The sequence below is a fragment of the Aptenodytes forsteri genome, unplaced genomic scaffold (assembly GCF_000699145.1).
Source record: "Aptenodytes forsteri isolate BGI_AS27 unplaced genomic scaffold, ASM69914v1 Scaffold322, whole genome shotgun sequence".
NCBI classification, from domain to species: Eukaryota; Metazoa; Chordata; class Aves; order Sphenisciformes; family Spheniscidae; genus Aptenodytes; species Aptenodytes forsteri.
In genome coordinates this window covers 462,840-480,246 of record NW_008795045.1, presented here as the reverse complement: position 1 = coordinate 480,246, position 17,407 = coordinate 462,840, and the positions used below count along the sequence as shown (strand labels likewise).

At 42.3% G+C, this 17,407-nt stretch overlaps 1 protein-coding gene across 1 annotated transcript; it reads left to right on the top strand.

Moving 5' to 3' along the window:
- The first annotated feature begins 5,442 nt into the window (after window positions 1-5,442).
- On the top strand, window positions 5,443-14,763 carry LOC103897028 (carboxymethylenebutenolidase homolog). Its single transcript, XM_009276979.2, has 5 exons — window positions 5,443-5,657; window positions 8,733-8,840; window positions 12,510-12,652; window positions 13,719-13,810; window positions 14,492-14,763. The coding sequence occupies exons 1-5, from the start codon at window positions 5,443-5,445 to the stop codon at window positions 14,669-14,671; spliced, it is 738 nt and encodes a 245-aa protein (XP_009275254.1). The 3' UTR covers window positions 14,672-14,763.
- The last annotated feature ends 2,644 nt before the right edge of the window (window positions 14,764-17,407 follow it).

Below are 17,407 nucleotides of genomic sequence, written 5' to 3'. Positions count from 1 at the left end.
GACCCCGGGCTGCTGCCGCCTTCGCCCACCGCGGGGCGCGGGGGCGGTGGAGGGGGCCCTGTCAGGAGGGCGCAGGGGAAGGCGAGGAGGCAGCAGGCGTTAGGGGAAGTGCTGACCTCTGAGGAGGGGAGGATGTTTCACAACCAAGCTCTGGAGCAACCTGTCCAGAGAAGTGATGGAATCTCCCTCTTTGGAGAGTTTCAAAACCCCTCCGGGTGAAGCCCTTGAGTGGCGCGGTCTGGCTTAGAAGCTGTTCTGGCCCACAGCGGGAGATTGGATGAGGTGACTTCCAGGGGTGCCTTCAACCCCAAACCTCCTCTGACACCCAAAATCCTCGTGCCGACTTGGTGCTTTCTGCATGATAACCCAAGTCTGTGTTAGCCCATGTCCCCAGATGGCTGTATATGGTCACTAGCTGTATCCTGTGTAGCCAAACGTCCGGGTCCTGATCCTGCAGCGTTCCCACGTACCCCAAAGAGAGCTCCAGGCCCTTGGCACCACTCCTGTCCCTGTGTGCCTTCATGGCCTCAGAAAAGTCCTCCAAGTATTGTGGGTTTGTGAAGGCAGTGCCATACATAACGTCATTTTTGTGGGAGGCGAGGGGCAAGCACGATGAAGCTTTTGCTAATCAGGAAAATATAAATTTGAGGGAGTTGGGAAAGCAGTGTCTGCTGTAGCTTGTCCTGAACTGAAAAATGCCAGTTGCATTGTTGGTGTTAAAAACCTGTTTGAAGTGGGCTAGAAACACTCATTGCATGCGCAAGAGCTTTCTCCTGTTTGTTTTCCCAAATACTACACAGCTTCTTAAAAATAAGCATTCAGTGGGGAGCCTCCTTAGGTGAAGGTAACGAGCCAGGTGTTGTAGCTGTGGGATAGCACATGTGGGATGCAGCTGCAGGCTGTATAAACAGCTTTTACGGAAGAGGTGTGAAAGCCTGCCTGTACTCTTCTCCAAATGTGCTGAGCGCTGGGTCATCAGGGCTGGCACAGGGTGTCTCCAGCCATGCTGGGGATCCAGGCTCTCCTGCCGTTCACAGCACGTGGCCACGGGTGCCATGGCTTCTGGGGCCCCCGATAAATTGTTCCCAGGCTTGGTTGGTCGACCTTGGTGGTGGTGGATGCCCTGACCTCATCCCAGTTCAATCCCCTCATCCCCCCTCCTCAGTGCACAGGTAAGGAGTTTGCAGGCAGTGCATAAACTTTCCTCCAGGTCTTTAAAAGCTGTATTGAGGCAGGATTCCTCACACCTGTGGAAAGGGGAGGATGTTTTGCCTCAGGAGAAAGAAAGGAGGCGTTTTCTGCACATAACCCCTAGCTGCTCAGCCCAGACATAACTCTAGGTGAGATCTGATGCAGATGGCTATCATAGCTAGCTTTTCAGCACTGCATTAAAAGCACTGTGTTTAACAGCTTCGCAGCCATCCTCCCTGGATGGATAGGAAATGTCCACAAGATGGGGCCCCTCTCCTTGATTGTCACGAAGAAGACTTTTAGGGGGTTTGGCTCTAATTGCAATAATCAACACTCTGAATGGTCCCTGTCAAGTCCTGCGGTAATGGCACACCACTGTCGGAGGAGTGGGAAGCTGTAGCGAGCAAAGCTGCTGAATGTTGTCTCTGCGTGCAGCAAGGCGCTGTAGCCTGCTGGATTATGATAAAAGGTGGAATGTCAGCTCCGCCTTAGGACTCTCGAGTTATTCAGAGGGAGCCCTGGTTGTGATACAACATCGTCACGCCCTGCATTTTAGTTTGCACTACTGAATGTTTATCGGTTTATCTCCTGTACATGGCAAAATCAGATTGCCTTGTGATATCATTAAAAGTTGATAAGCCAATGAGTTGGAAGAAGCGTGATTTGAATTGTACCCTTAGGGGATTCTATTTATGCTTGCTCATCATGAGCAAGATCTTTTTTCTCATACAAACATAGAGGTATACTGAGCTGCTTAAGGGAATTTTAACCGTGACAAACAGTGTTATTTCCAAAATGCTGAGTTAATGTCCTTGCAATTCTCTGTTATTTAAACTTGATTGGCCAAACAGTGCAAAATCACATAAAAATGACTCTGCAAACTAAAACTCAATGGAAAGGGGACGCACCTTAAGCAACCCAAATATGTATCACTGAAGAAGTAGCATTTAAAGAATAGCAACTAGTAAATCTGAACTTCTGCCATCCAAGCATCACCAGCGCTCATTAAAGGTAGGAGAAGCCTCTGTTACAGTATAGACTCTTGTGGAGACCATTTTTTCCAGTTTCATGTCTGGCACTCCCATCACTTGAGGTTCAGAGCTTGCTGGATGAGAAGATAGGGAGTTGCCACCTTGATGACATGCATAGAGGAAGCAGGAAAAGGGCTGATGAGGTGTTTCTGAGCAATGGCAAGAGTAAATAGAGGGATGAAGGAGAAGGCACAGAAGTGTTTCAAACTAGAGCTGTTTCGAGTCTTGTTACCTATTTCTGTGTTGATGCTGTAGCCCCAGGCTCACCACTGTGGGTGGGAGAACAGCACAGATGCTGTTGTGCTATGGCTGCAGTATTAGAAGTTCACAGATTGGGCTTTCTGCCTAAACTGGGTCTTACCAAAATTGTTTTACTATTTGGTTTTATTTTATAAAGGGGCTTATGTGATAGCCTAAATCTTGAAACTGGGAAGGGTAAATCAAAGCAATGGAAATGCCAGATCTGGGCTGTAAATATGTCATGTGTGGGCTTGATAAAATGTGACAAACTGTCTAAAACTGTGAGACTGTAAAGTATAGCGAGTAATTTTTTGAAAAAAAGGCAAGGCATGCAGCATTTTAAACTCATGATGAAATTCACACTTCATAAAGCTTTGAAAGAAAAGTCAAAAGAGATGGCAATGCAGCTGGTTTCTTAGGTGGAGATCAAACCTGAATAGTTGATATGTTAAAAGTCTTCATGTGTCTCAGCCACAGATGAGTTTGAACTGTATTTAATTTGAAGTTTCATAAATGCAAAGAGCTGGTCTCACCTGCAAGTGCAAAGAGCTGATCTAAACTGCGAATACAATCAGATTTCTAAACTAATAACCTGCTGCTCATTAAATTTGTGGTGATTGAATTACATATAGGTGAAAATTAGAATTTAATTAATAAGCAACTTTTAAAGTCCTGGGTTCCTGCAATTTTTATTGAAATGTATTTTAGCTGTACCTGATAAATTCTATGGGGTGCGAGGAGAAAAAAGTGTTTTGTTCATGGTCTGCTCAACATCTCTATTAATCCCTTCTGTGAACTATTCTTACATACTTTTGAAAATCTGCATCCATATCAGTTTAATTAGTATTTTTCACCAAGCATTCACTCTGTTCAAAGAAAGGTTATGCTGTGAATTTTTGCATGTTTGTAGGGCTAGCCTCAGCAGTACAAGATGATTTACCCCCTTCTGTGAATAATTTGTAAACATTCTTTGAGTCACTACATTTTTAAAAAAACTTATTGATGCAGCATGATGTTTTTGTTCATTAAACCTTGGCAATACTGTTATTTTTGTTTAAACACAGCTTGTGTTTTAACATGTATTTTTAAACTGATTTATTTTAAAAGAAACAAGTCTTTTACTTAAATAGAAATCAATTTTTGTTGGCTTACTGCTCAGATGAACTGCTCTTGAAGGAAAACAATCAGCAAGCACGATGGTAGGAGAGTTGTTCTAAGTCTGGTCAGTTTACAGTGTGTTTGAAGTCTCATGCCTTTGCTTTGCCTGAGATGTGGAAAAGGTACTTCTGCCTCATTGTAATGCTGGCAAAGCTGCAATCAGTCAAACTGGCAAGTTAAACTCCAGCTGCATCTTTTGGAGATTATGTGGTGATTGATTGCAGGTGGTCAGGAGACGAGCTTTGTTCAAAAAACGCACTGTTGAGAGACATCCTTAAAGGGGGCCAGTTCTTGGTGCTGGGAACCTCCCCATGTATCACCCCAAAGCATGTCCTGTGAGAAGAGCATAACTGGCATAAAGAGGCAGGATTTGGAGTAATTTGTTTTGTTGTTCACTGTGTTTTCTTGTGTTTTTTTTAATACCATTTACCATGTTACATACATTTGTAGCAGAGAAATTGAAGAGGGGAGAGAGTATTGGAAGTGTATTAAAGGTCTTATCTGACATCTGTTTGAATTAGAAAATCTAGAAGGGAATAAATGGTTAATATATATTCCTAACAAAAAATAGTTAAGCATTGAAAAGTGCATTTGATTTTTATTGCCAGCATGCTGCATTTCACTTTAGTAAGGGGACCAGCCAGACCAAGCAATATTGTTCCAGTGCATGCATTTACATGGGAAGAGGGACTAGCTCTTGTTAATAAGCAAACAGTGCTATTTTGATTGGTTAAGAGTGGCAGCAGAGCTAGGTTAAACAGCTTCTCAGACTAGGGTAGAAAAAAGGCTCTGTGTATGACTACATACTGCTTGGTGGAGGGGGAAGAGTAGGGGGTACCAAATGTCAGTTAGGTTTAAAAAGACGCTATAGCGGCCTATCTCCAGTTGAAAGGAACAAGAAATTAAACTGAGCTTGAGGGATTCTTCTGAGAAGACCTCTTAGGACATAAACTCTTTGGAAACCTTTCTTCACTTGAGGAGGAAATGGAGTAGTTTTCACTTCATACTTTAAAATGTATACTTCTAGAGAAGTTAGGTATCTGTGATGTATGAGGATATGTTATATGCACAACACTAGTGTATGTCTCTGTATTCCTCTGACCACTCTCAGTTCAGATTACATAGTGTGTGACTCTCAGAGAAAACCCTCTGCTGATTTACCTTCTTCGAGTTGATTTATTAGAACTTTGAGATGCCAGTTAACGATGGGTTCCCTGGGAAAGGGCTGTATGGAGCAGGGTATACAAGGGACCAGCGAAGTGCACGTAGGCAGCAGCAGCAGCCTTGGATTCCCCATGGAGGAAGGGAAAGGGGACATGCACAATGAAAACTTGAAGGGAAAAAGTAGTCAGAAAAGCAGCATGCTGACAGTGGTGTCTCACAGGAGTAACAGCAAGAGGTTACCAGGTGCCAGCCTGTGAGGAGGAGCTGTAAGACCACATTGGGAAGAATGATTATGAAGCACAGTGTATGGGGACATCACATGGAAATGTAGTTATCACATGCTGGATTGTTCCAGGCACAAAACTAGGAATGGTGGACTGACATAAGCCCTTCTTCTGGCCTTACCGCACTTCTGGGTTATGCTGACTGACCTGGAATTCACGAATATTTCTGGGAACCAGAGCAGGCTGGTGTCAAAAGCCTGTTTACAATAAACACCTGGAGCTTTCACTTCTAACCTTGCAGTATCAAGTGGGTATTACTAGATGTCTGGAGGGGACTGTGGGGACTGCATGAAGATTATGACCCGTAACGATAGTTGTTACTGCAAACAAATTATATTACTGTTTGTCCTTTTTGCTTTCCTGCAGATTCCTAGATGGCTAATGAATCGAGGCCTTGCCCATGTGGTATTGGAGACAGGTTTGACTATGAGGGTTGTGGGCAGGAAGTACAAGTTGAGCACATCAAGGCGTATGTTTGCAAAGCACCTGCCAGCGCAGACAAAGCTGTGGTTGTGATTCACGATATATTTGGATGGCAACTCCCAAACACCAGATACATGGCTGATATGCTTGCGGCTAATGGATACATGTAAGAAATCTTTTCTTGGCCAAGAAATCCCACTCTTTATGATTTCTAGCCTTACGTTAGAACTGTTATTCCCATACATGAGAGGAAACTATTACCAGGGCGGTTTGAGTGATATATTTCCATAATACAAAACCACAGAGGAACTTTGCTGTGAAATGTTGCGGAGTACAGCATGCTTCCTTCATACTTTGCTGTTTACAGAGGAAGTGACTGCACACGTAGAATGCATAGAATATTGAAAACACGATGCAGTAAAAAGTGATTCTGGTAATTTTCCCAGCAATGTGAGATGGCTTTAAAAAAGTGTGTTCTGAAACAGAACTGTGTATTCTGTTTTTAGAAGTCTTTTTAAAATAAACAGTCATTCAAGCTAAATTATATGATGGGATTTTAAAAAATTGTCATCAGCAGAAATATGAATGAATGTACTATATTTTGAATATGTACATTGAATATGTGCATATGAATCATTCATATGCACACATGGAGTATTAAATACAATCCCCTTCCCCCCTGCAAATCTTTGACACTTGTTTTTGGTGCCCTACAGCAGGTAAATGCAGCAACATCTTGCAAAAACTGGATATGCTGCAAGGTACTCTATTTACAGTATACATTACAAACATTCATATAGGGTTGGGACTGGCCTGTGGTTCCAAAAAGCAAACCTCCACCTAATTCTGTAGTGGTCTAGTTTTGAGACACGGTGCCTTTAATGCTGTCAGCCTATGGAGCATGAGGGAAGTCAGATGTCAGCAGACAGTTGCCATGTGGCTGAGATCTGTTTGTGGAGCTGAAAGGAGCTCTGTGTCTCTGCAAGATAAAGATACCACCTTTCTGAGGATTAGCGTTTTCTGATACGCTGGAACAATGAATTGGTCTATAGTCTGCTCCTTGCTACTGTCTGTCCTGAGGACTTGACATCCCCTATTCTGCTCCATGATTGGAAGTATGTTTGTCTTGTGACCAAATGCAATGATTCTCAACGTGAGACTGGACGTATACCTTTCATGCTGTGCAGGATACTGGCAAATCGCTAGTATGACAGTGTGCTTCCTTATTACGGTAAGAGTCTGCTCAGTCAAAAGTACCCAGTGTCTGATGAATTGGTATTTCTCCACACTGTCTTACTTCCTGTAATTTTTCCCTGTGATTCATCCTATGTCATACTTCTTTTTGTAATACCTTCTTTCCCTCCACCTGTACTGCTAATACCGCAGTGGTTAAGGGAAGAAGGCTGGTGTTTCCATTGCTCTAGGCAGGAGGAGAGCTGAGAGTTTTCAGGCAGTAGTGTCTGAATGAAGAGAGGCTGTGTGTGTCTTCCCTAATTGCTTCAAGATGCTGTTGAACTAGTGCAGCAATGTTTATTGAGAGGAAAATAGCTGGACTTTTTCCTAGTGCAGTATGGGATGAGGAGCTATGAGAACTGTATTTCAGAGACCACATTGAGACTGATGGCTCTTAGTGTCTTACCAGGCTAGTTTGAATGGGGAAGCACCTGTTCTATGTGGGCTTGGGAAGGTTCACTTTCAAAACAATACATAGCCTTTCTGACAGGTACTTATCCCTGTACTGCTAATACCGCAGTGGTTAAGGGAAGAAGGCTGGTGTTTCCATTGCTCTAGGCAGGAGGAGAGCTGAGAGTTTTCAGGCAGTAGTGTCTGAATGAAGAGAGGCTGTGTGTGTCTTCCCTAATTGCTTCAAGATGACTAGTGCCTAGTGCAGCAATGTTTATTGAGAGGAAAATAGCTGGACTTTTTCCTAGTGGGATGAGGAATGAGGAGCTATGAGAACTGTATTTCAGAGACCACATTGAGACTGATGGCTCTTAGTGTCTTACCAGGCTAGTTTGAATGGGGAAGCACCTGTTCTATGTGGGCTTGGGAAGGTTCACTTTCAAAACAATACATAGCCTTTCTGACAGGTACTTATCCAAAGGCTGTGCAATTTTGCCCATATCTTTACAAACACAAGTATGCTGTGGGTGTCGCTGTGGTTTTTTTTTCACAGAAATTATCAAACACAGTAAAAAAAATAAAAATGCTTGCAACATACTTTGGTCAGCTTTAGGCCAAACTGATCCAGTCATTTCACTGTGATCATTGAGATACAGACTGTGTGTCTGAGGAGGGAGAGAGCCAAAGGCATTTAATAAGTGAAACATGATAGCAGTTTCCCAGGGATCCCATTGCTTCCCTGTGGGCTGGGCTTGGGAGAACACACAGCAGCATCTGGGGGTGACCTAGTGATGGCAGCCTCCAGAGTTCCTGCTTGTTTCCTTCTGCATGAGGAGACTGTATTATCCACTCGTGACTGCACCATCACAACTCTGCTGCTGGTCCTGCAACACATTTCAGCTGAGGTCATCCCGAGCCAGGGTTTGGGCACCCCTGTGATGCAGGAACTCTTCAGTACTGAGTGGACTCTTACTGTACTTCCCTTTTTCCAGTCACCAAATGATGTCCGCGGTAAAACACTCCTCCCTTTCTTCCCACATGTTTTCCCTTCACTTGTTCTTTGCTGACTTCAGTCCATCAGGTGTTTGCTTTTTTTTTCCCCTAGCTCATAAGTAAGCCTCATGATGTGCTTTGTAATAAATAATTATTTTATGTAATGGTCTTTGTTTAAATGGAACCCATTAACGATGGATTTATGTTAAATGGTATTATGTTGTATGCAAAATTGAAAATTGTTGTAATCAGGACCTAGTTTGATCATCCTTTACAAGATAATCTATTGTTTTACTGTATATAGTTTCAAATTATGTACTCAAAACAGGTAAAATACTAGGGATAAAAATATTTAAATTTTCCAGATTTGTATCACAAATTGTATTATGTGGTTTAGTCATTGAAAAAAGCCTATATAGATTCCTATGAATGTTTTCTAAAGCTCATAGGCATTTCTGTAGAATAGTTAACAATGATGTTTAAAAACATTACTTTCTCAGGAAAAAGAAATCAAAAAAATTATGCCTGGATAGAAACTTTCCATGCTATGAAGGGCCAAAAAAATCTCAGTGTTTGATTAATTCGATCAATTTTGATGTTTTTGTGTGTGTGTCTGTGTGTGCAGAGCCATCTGCCCAGACTTTTTTGCAGGAGGAGAAGCTTGGAAGCCTTCTGATGACTGGTCCAAGTTTGATGATTGGCTGAAAACTCGAGATGCCAGGAAAATAAACAAGTAAGATGTCAGGGAGCTGGGTATCACATTGCCTGCTGCTGTCAGATATTGCTTCCCCCCCCTCCCCCTTTTTTTTTTTTGAGATTGGATGCAGCTAATCTACCAGTGAAGGTGGCCTTTTTTTAATGACTCCTTAGAAGTGGATGGAATCAGTGACCTTTTATTTTGCCTTGAAGTTCAAGGACAACTCTCTCAGTAGTGGCTTAGTGAAGAGTTTTGTCATCTGTTATTGATATCGTAGACTGCTAATTGCTTCCTCTGCCTCAAAAAGCATGGTTTAAAAATGACCAGTGACACAAGCAGTGAGAAAGCATAATCCTCATCTTGACTCTCACCAAGTGTGAGAGAGTGATACTTTAAGATGTTGTATGGAAAGAAGAAAAGAGTTTCTTATTGTGCCATCGTCCTTGCCCAGCATGGTGTAACTGGCGCCAGGTAGCTGATGGCTGGATCATCTCTTGTCAGGGCGCAGTGAGGGCTGGCGGCTCCCTAGGGGGCAGGGTGCTGGGAGCCAAGAGGAGTATCAGCTGGCAGTGCCAGGGCCCTATCCCACGGTACTCCAGAAAGATGGGCAGGGCAGGCAGCAGGATGGCAGCCAGGGTCAACTGAGGCAGGTCTGAGGTCAAGCTGGGAATGCGGAAGTTGGGGGCAGGGGCAGGCAGGTCCGGAGACATTAACCAGTATCAGATACAGTCCAGTGATCACCAGGCAGGTCTGTAGTGATGTGGCAGGGCTGAGGCCAAGCCGGGAAGTGAGTCTGTGGTCCATGATCTGGACAGGGGTCTGGATCAACAGGGCCCATGGCCAGGCACAGGCATGGCTGCGACAGAGTGGGAACTGTAGCTCAAGCAAGGCCGAATGGCAGAACCTCAGCTTAAAAGCAAATCCCATGCAGACAGGGGTTGTCAGCCCTTGCTGAGGCTGCCCCACAGCACTGTCTGGGAGCCTCTCCCCGTGGTCACTAGAGGGAATGGAGCAGCCCTCACCTGCACTATCTCCAGGTTGACTCTGGGTCCTGGCAGCAAACCCCTGGGGGAGGGAGGAGTGGATGTGTTTGGGGCCCTGAACACAGATTTGGCATGCAGCCTCTTCTTTTCACTATGAAGAATTTTTAAGACCAAGTTTTTTGTGATTTAAACTCATGGTGTGTTGGCTGCCTTGAAAAAAACCGCTAACTTTGGACAACATAAGGCAAGAGTACTCTGCTAGCACCTTAGTTTATATTGCACAGCTACGTAGCAGTGGGAGAGCAGAGCTGTTTGCTGCTACAACCTTAGAGTCAAACTCTTGGCTTAGCAAAGGCCAAGGGAAAGGTATAAGCCTGCACTTACGTGCAGACTGTATGCTCTTGTAATTAGTGGGATCAAGGACATCTTCATTAGCTCCTAAAGATGTTATCCTGGCACCACTGCTGAAGAAACTGTTGGTTCCAGTTCTGTCCAGCTGTTGGTGTAACTGCATCCCTTTTCCTGCATGTTAGGATAGCTGACCGATAGCTGAGTTGTATTCAGCAGTGTTGGCGTTTTCTTGATCACTCAGATTTCCGGGATGCACATCAGCCCAGTTATATTAGAATGCCCTTTGGTTTCCTTAACTCATAATTTCCTTCTAGTAATGGAGTCTGTAATACCTGTTTTAGATTTCTCCTGCAGATTTTGAAACAGACTTTACTGGCGTCTTCCTGAACTACAGCAGTGTTTGCAGCACCTCTTGTTTTGCTCTTTCCTGAGAGAATCTAACAGGTAGCTTAAGGGCTTCTTCCTCTGCCTCAAAGGCAGACCATGTGGTCCAAATTATCATGTCTTCTCACAGCAGAAAGACACCACCTCTGGAGAGGAATAGGACTGATTTCTTCAGCATGCTGATAACACTTGGGAGTCTTTGGTTATTGCCTATGTCCTAGGCAGAGTGATAGAAAACTCTGTGACTAGAAGGGACACTGACAGACAGTTTCTCAAATTTGACTCAAAACCAAACAAGATGAAACATTTGAAGGGGGAAGGAAGAATGACAGCTGGAACAGCTGAAATAGTAGGCAAGTACCAACTGCTGCTCTTCATTGAAAGGGTTTTGCTACTGTTTGTAGACCAGGTATGTTCTTGGGCTGTTGAACTCAGGCTGCTACAGGATGCCAAGGTCCTTTGCCAAGCAAAGGTGTTTTCTTCTCTGTAACTTGGACTAGAATCTTCTGGCCTCTAAACCCTTGTGTAGGGGTACTGCCCTGCAGCCATTTGGCTGTTTGTATGATAAATGACCCTCATGTCCTTAATGAAGAAGTGTGCATAGGGACCATTGAGAAACAGAAGCTAGTGCTTCACATATGAAGCAGTCCTTGAGGAACACAGCGCAGACAGTGATCTGTGGCCTGTCATGGCTTCCAGTTAGCTTTGAATTTAAGCTGTTGGTTAATCTTAACTTGTTAGCAAGTAAAGTCATCTGTTGTTTTAGTCCTGCCCCCAAAGAGATCATGCCTTCCCCTCCTGTGTGCAACACTGCCCGAGCATTTATGAGCAAAGACCCGTCAGTAGCAGCGGTGCTCTGCTGCCTTAATAACACAGAAGGAAGCTGTTGGCAAGGCAATACTGAGAAGGGGTCAGACTAATTAGAGACCAAACTAATTAACTTGCTGGGAGAGCAGATATCTTTCTTGGACTGTTGGGAGTAGCGACGTTGAAGGTTGCTGGGCTTAGGTATTTGGTGAGAAGGTTATGGGAGACTAACTGAATCATTTCCAGAGAGCTCCTGTCTCAGAGGGGTCAGTTGTCGTGGAAACTTTTTAGTTTGGAATCTGTCCCCTCTCTGCTGCAATGGGAAGGAACGGTTGGGCTCTGCCTGGTATTTCTTACAGGCGATTCACGTTTCAAGTGTCAGCTCCAGTGAAGAAAGAGTTTTTTGGCACTTAATTTGCTTCTGTGTGTGTTTGTGTGTTGGCAAATAATGTGGTATTTGCGAGGCTGATGTATCGATGGCGTATATAGCTTGCGTGCCCCAGGGCGCAAGGAACTGGGGCTGAAAATAGAGTCTTGAGGTGATACAGAAGACTTAACTGCTATCTCTCTCCCACCAATACTTTCTCTTTACTGCCTCTGCGTGGTGACACCTGCTTCAGGGGTAAATGGGTGTTTTCAGAACACAGCATCTGGGCAAGGTGTATTTCAAGCTACATTGTAAATTCTGAAAACATCTACCATGTTTGTTACATTGACTTCTCTGCAGCAAATATCTCAGATGCTAACTTACAGTTATTGTCAGCATTTTGACTGTCTAACGAATAGTATTCTCTAGAGAGATTTTTATTACTTTTTCTATCTACATTTACAAAGCTAAAATTCATCCAGCTTCTCAGAGAATTTTAAGCTTTTTTAACTCTTAGGTAGGTGTTTAATCAATCATCTACTTTCTATCCCTTTAGGTTTCCTTCGATGTATGTTATTCATGTTGCATTTTTATTTAATTCCATTCAGTTCTTGTTTTTTTCGCTTTCTGATGATTTCAGATTAGCAACCCCTAATATTTGTCTGAAATAATGATTTATTTAAAGTATATGAAAGAAAATATAGTAGCAGCATGATATGGGGACACTTACATGCATATCTACATTTTCTTCTCATATTTTCAAATACTGTTTTTACTATGGGTGCTTAATTTGCATTTGCTTATATATTCCAGAGAAGCTGATGCTGTCCTGAAATATCTGAAGGAACAGTGTGGTGCAAAGAAGTTAGGGGTTGTTGGTTTTTGCTGGGGTGGTATTGCTGTACATCACCTGATGATGACATACCCAGAATTGAAGGCTGGTGTGTCTCTCTATGGTAGGTAAATACAAGGGTGTAGTACAAGCAGGTACATATGCATATGTATATTGTGTAGCTTAAGTACTTGATCTAGCATTATTTCTTCAAATCAGGCTGTCAGCTGATCAAGAGAGGTATTTTGCGTGGGAATGGCTCAAAGCTGCGCCAGGGGAGGTTTAGGCTGGCCATTAGGAAGCATTTCTTTGCTGAGAGCGTGGTCAAACACTGGAACAGGCTTCCTAGAGAGGTGGTCGATGCCCCAAGCCTGTCAGTGTTTAAGAGGCATTTGGACAATGCCCTTAACAACATGCTTTAACTTTGGGTCAGCCCTGAACTGGTCAGGCAGTTGGACTAGGTGATCGTTGTAGGTCCCTTCCAACAGAAATAGTCTATTCTGTTCTATTCTAGTCTAGTCTATTTTCAGCAGAGTAGGAAGAATAGTATGGAAAGAAGATGGTGGTGAGGATATTTGTTCCTAGTTTCAGAATGGTCATAGCAGCCATGTCTTTATTTCAGGTCTGGACGGACAGACATGTTGTTCTTTGGTCACCTTCCCAATTTAGCTCCCTTTTCCTGTTTACTACTGCTCTGCATGCTGCAGAGCTAGAACTTCACGCGGGAGCAGAGAGTGGTTTTTTTTGATCTAGCTACTCTGTAAAGTTAGATTGTGGTTATTTTAACACTGGCTTTCCTTTTATGCTCTGCTCAAGAAGCCGGGATAGCTAAGCTGCCCTTTGCTAACGTTCTCAGAATGTAAATTTTGGTCTACTTACTGAAGCATTGACTTTCCCAGTCAGTTCAAAAGAACTCAAGCTTGTATGCACAGAAGGCATCTTTCACGTCTTATTAATTCAGATATTCAGTCTGTATCTTAAGAAACTGGCTTAAATAGAGTTTTAATCTAGGAGGGTATTCTTCTAGGATCCATGGTTACAGTAGCTTGAAAGTAAAGCTAATATTTATGGCTACATATTGCATGAGGCATGAAAGCTTTTCACTGCAGAAGCAGAGTGCTGTATTTGAATCTGGATTTCACCTTAAAAGTCAATTGAAGAGGTTTTTTTATTTCGTTAATGTTTTCTAGGACTAATCAAGGATTCTGATGATATATCTAATCTCCTGAACCCTACATTTTTCATTTTTGCTGAAAAAGATGACTTCATTCCTCTTCATCAAGTATGCTAATAACCTCCATCTTCTTTCATTTCTGCATGTTTATATTTCCATCCTGAATTGGGAGTCAAAAGTCAGCCTCATAATAGTGCTTGAAGGTCAAAAAATAAGCAGAAAAATGGAGCTAGACATAGAAGGGCTAATGTAACCTAGGCAAAGAATGAAAACTTTTTTTTTTGTTTGTTTTCTTAAGTCTCTTTTCTTTTGTAAAAGTATGGCTAGTAACCCAGGTAACAAAGTTTTATCAAAATCCCATTGCTGTTTTGGAGTACTCTACTCTGGGAGCTATCCTTTGCTGTATGACTTTGTTTTCTGTTGGTCCGAGGAACCCATAAACAACGTAGGATATGCTGAATGGCATCCATAGGTGTCTGTTAGAAGCTTTTTCTTCAGGTGTAGTGTATTTAGTATTGTCATATATTTCACATATAGGAAGTACTTTTTTTATGTCCATATCTTTGCAGATCGTTGGACCTGCCTTTATATTCTAACAAATTTTCTAGACCCTTACTGCAAAGGTCTTTTTCTTTATGTAATTTTACTTTCTGTTTTGCCCATATGGAGCATGGTTATTAGTGTCTAGCATGAATGATAAATTAGGGAGTTGAACTATGAATAAGCTGAGGACCGGCAGCATGGAATATGGCTATGTTAATGTAACTACTACTGTGCTCTATATTACAGATCACCCTGCTGGAGCAGAAGCTAAAGAAAAATTGTAAAGTCGATTTTGAAGTTAAAATTTATCCTGGACAAACTCATGGTTTTGTACATCGCAGAGGAGAAGATATCAGTCCTCAAGATAAGCCTTATATTGAGGAAGGAAGAAAGGATATGATCAACTGGCTGAATAAATACATTTAATAGAAGAGCAAGCAACTTAATTTGTGACACAATTATGTAATACACTGCAGATTTTTGATAACACATTTTAGAAAATTGGAGGGGAGAGTTTGTTGAAATAGAAATTAAAGAAAAAAGCAAACAATATTTTAGATGTTTTTTGCCAGTAGATTCTAATTGATACTTTCATACTATGTTCTTTTGAAGAAGTCTCAGCTTTCACCTAGCAGTGTCGTGTTTTAATACGCTGTGAAATGTTCTCCAGTTCCTTGAGGTTTATCTTAATGCTTGAAATAAGTTAGACTAATGGTAAATTAATCTCTTTGTGTATTATGGCCACTGTTCATCTAAGTTCTACATAAATCACAAGCCCAAAATCTAGGGACACAAATGCATTGTTTGGTGAAGCTCATTGTGAGAGACTAGGCTTTTTTGACTTGTACCCTGGTGGCAGATGTGTATTTAACCAGTGACGTAAATGGGCATATCTTGTTTCAAAATTTGTGGCTAAGGTTATTCAGATGGGGTACCACGTTCTCAGATTACCTTTGGTTTTGTGAAGCTCTGTAGATGATTTCCCAGTCAGTTTAGGAATTCAGAAGTACAATGCAATCTGCAGACAGGGCATTTTAATGCGTGGCTTACAAACCATGGTTGCAGCTTAAAGAAGAAATGTTACATGTTTTTGCGTAATGTGTCTTCTTATGTAACTTTTCCATCGATGATACAGCAAAAATCTCCGTGTTGCATCAGCTCAAGGTTGCATCTACCTCAGCACCCAGCCTCCGTCAGTGGCCAGCAGTGGCTGCGTAGGGAATTTCCCCTCTCACTCCGCATCCCGGCAGCCGGTTCAGGGGGTTCCTGAGCTGGATGTTGCCACTGGAGCAGCGTGTCGACTGGCCACTCATGGACTTAGCCTCTGAATTTGCCAGTCCCTTTTTGAACCTGCTTGAAATGCTGACCTCTGGTGCACCCTATGACAGTGACTTCCGCAGTTTAATTATGCCTCGTGGGGAGATACTGCCTAGTATCTTCATTGGGTGCCGGTACTTCTAATTATAAGAAGTCCGCAGTTTAATTATGCCTCGTGGGGAGATACTGCCTAGTATCTTCATTGGGTGCCGGTACTTCTAAAGTTATAAGAAGAAAAAAAAAAAAGAAAAGAATGTACGTCCCTCTTCACCTTCTCAGTGCTACTGGTAAAGACTGCTGTGTGATTTAATGGGAAGAAAGTGTAATTTGGGAAAGTCTTAATTTTACTAATGACAGTCTCTCAAATTAAACTGATACACTGTCAGCGAAATATACATTGTGGTGTGCCATTTAAAAGTAGTCAACGGTACGTATTAACCGTCTCTCTCTCAATGGGATTTTAATTTCTTTTGCTATTTCCCATCCATGTTTTCCTCCTTTACATGCTGCTAATGGCCCTCTGTCTTTCCTGTCGGGAGGTCTTCAGAGAATTCTGGCCTGTGACTGCTGATTAACTGTTGCTTTTCATATGATACCATCTATATGTAATGTATTAGTCCTGCCGTTACCTGGGTGATACAGCTCTCGTAACACATTCTTCCAGGAGAAGAAGGTAGAGGTCTGGAAGTTTATTGTACCTTGATTACCCCAGTGTAAAACCTGGATACCTCCACATTAATGGAGCTCCTTTAGCATTAGAAGGTTAGCTAATGTGCAAGAGGACATATATTTAGAGAACAGCAGTCATTCACAAATACTGAAACGGCATGTGTACTGTAACGCTAACACCGTGACTAATCAAAAAGAAAAATTGAACAGAGATGCAGCATTTGTCTGAAGCAAAAGGGTAGCTACGAGTTACTACAAGTACAGCCAAATCTTTATGATAAAACTGTAAGTCACTGAGTAAGAGCTGGAAATGCGAGATCCAAAAGAGGTATGTGTTTACAGTACAAAGTGCAACCAACTGCACGTACCGAGGTCATGAATGTGTTGAATTGTTTTGACTTCTAAGTAAAAAAACTTCATGGATTGCATAGCAAGGAACATGGAAACAACAGGAAATCAAATTAAAAGCCAGTTAATTTCTGAAGTTTAATGTTAATATTAAGGTAAAGGGGAATAGTCTTATGTATGAAGAAGAATTTCTGGAGCCACATTACTGTGACTGAGGGAGTAGAAATGTGGTTAAGCAACTCCAGTGCAGAAAAGGTTCTGCAAGCATTGCTGTCATTTCTCTTTTCTAGGAATGATTTAAACTGCCAGTTTTTCTCGCGTTTATTTTAACACTGTTTTTTGAAGTTGCTATGGAGTATCTAAGCTCCCTGTGTGCTATAATTTGTTGTTTGTAGTATACAAGTGGGGAAAGCCAAAAAACCAAAAGGGTTGGGCTTTGAACCTTATGACTTCACTCTGGAATTCTCTGGTAGGCTTTTTTTTCATTCGTTTTACTTTATTTTAGGAATTGTAAATAAATAGCATTGACAAAGTTATTCAGAATATGGGAAAACAGCTTATATGGGGACTAAATTGTAAGGCTGGTCGCTTTCCCAAGGCAAAAGTGTAGTAGACTAACGTGCATTTAGTGCTACTTTTTAGATGTGCCTCTGAGGAAACAGTGAATTTTGGATTGCTAATATCATTAGATAAAGCTCTTTAAAGAATAATCCTAGTAGAATCATAGAATCATTAAGGTTGGAAAAGACCTCTAAGATCATCGAGTCCAACCGTCAACCCAACACCACCATGTCCACTAAACCGTGTCCCTAAGCGCCTCATCTACAC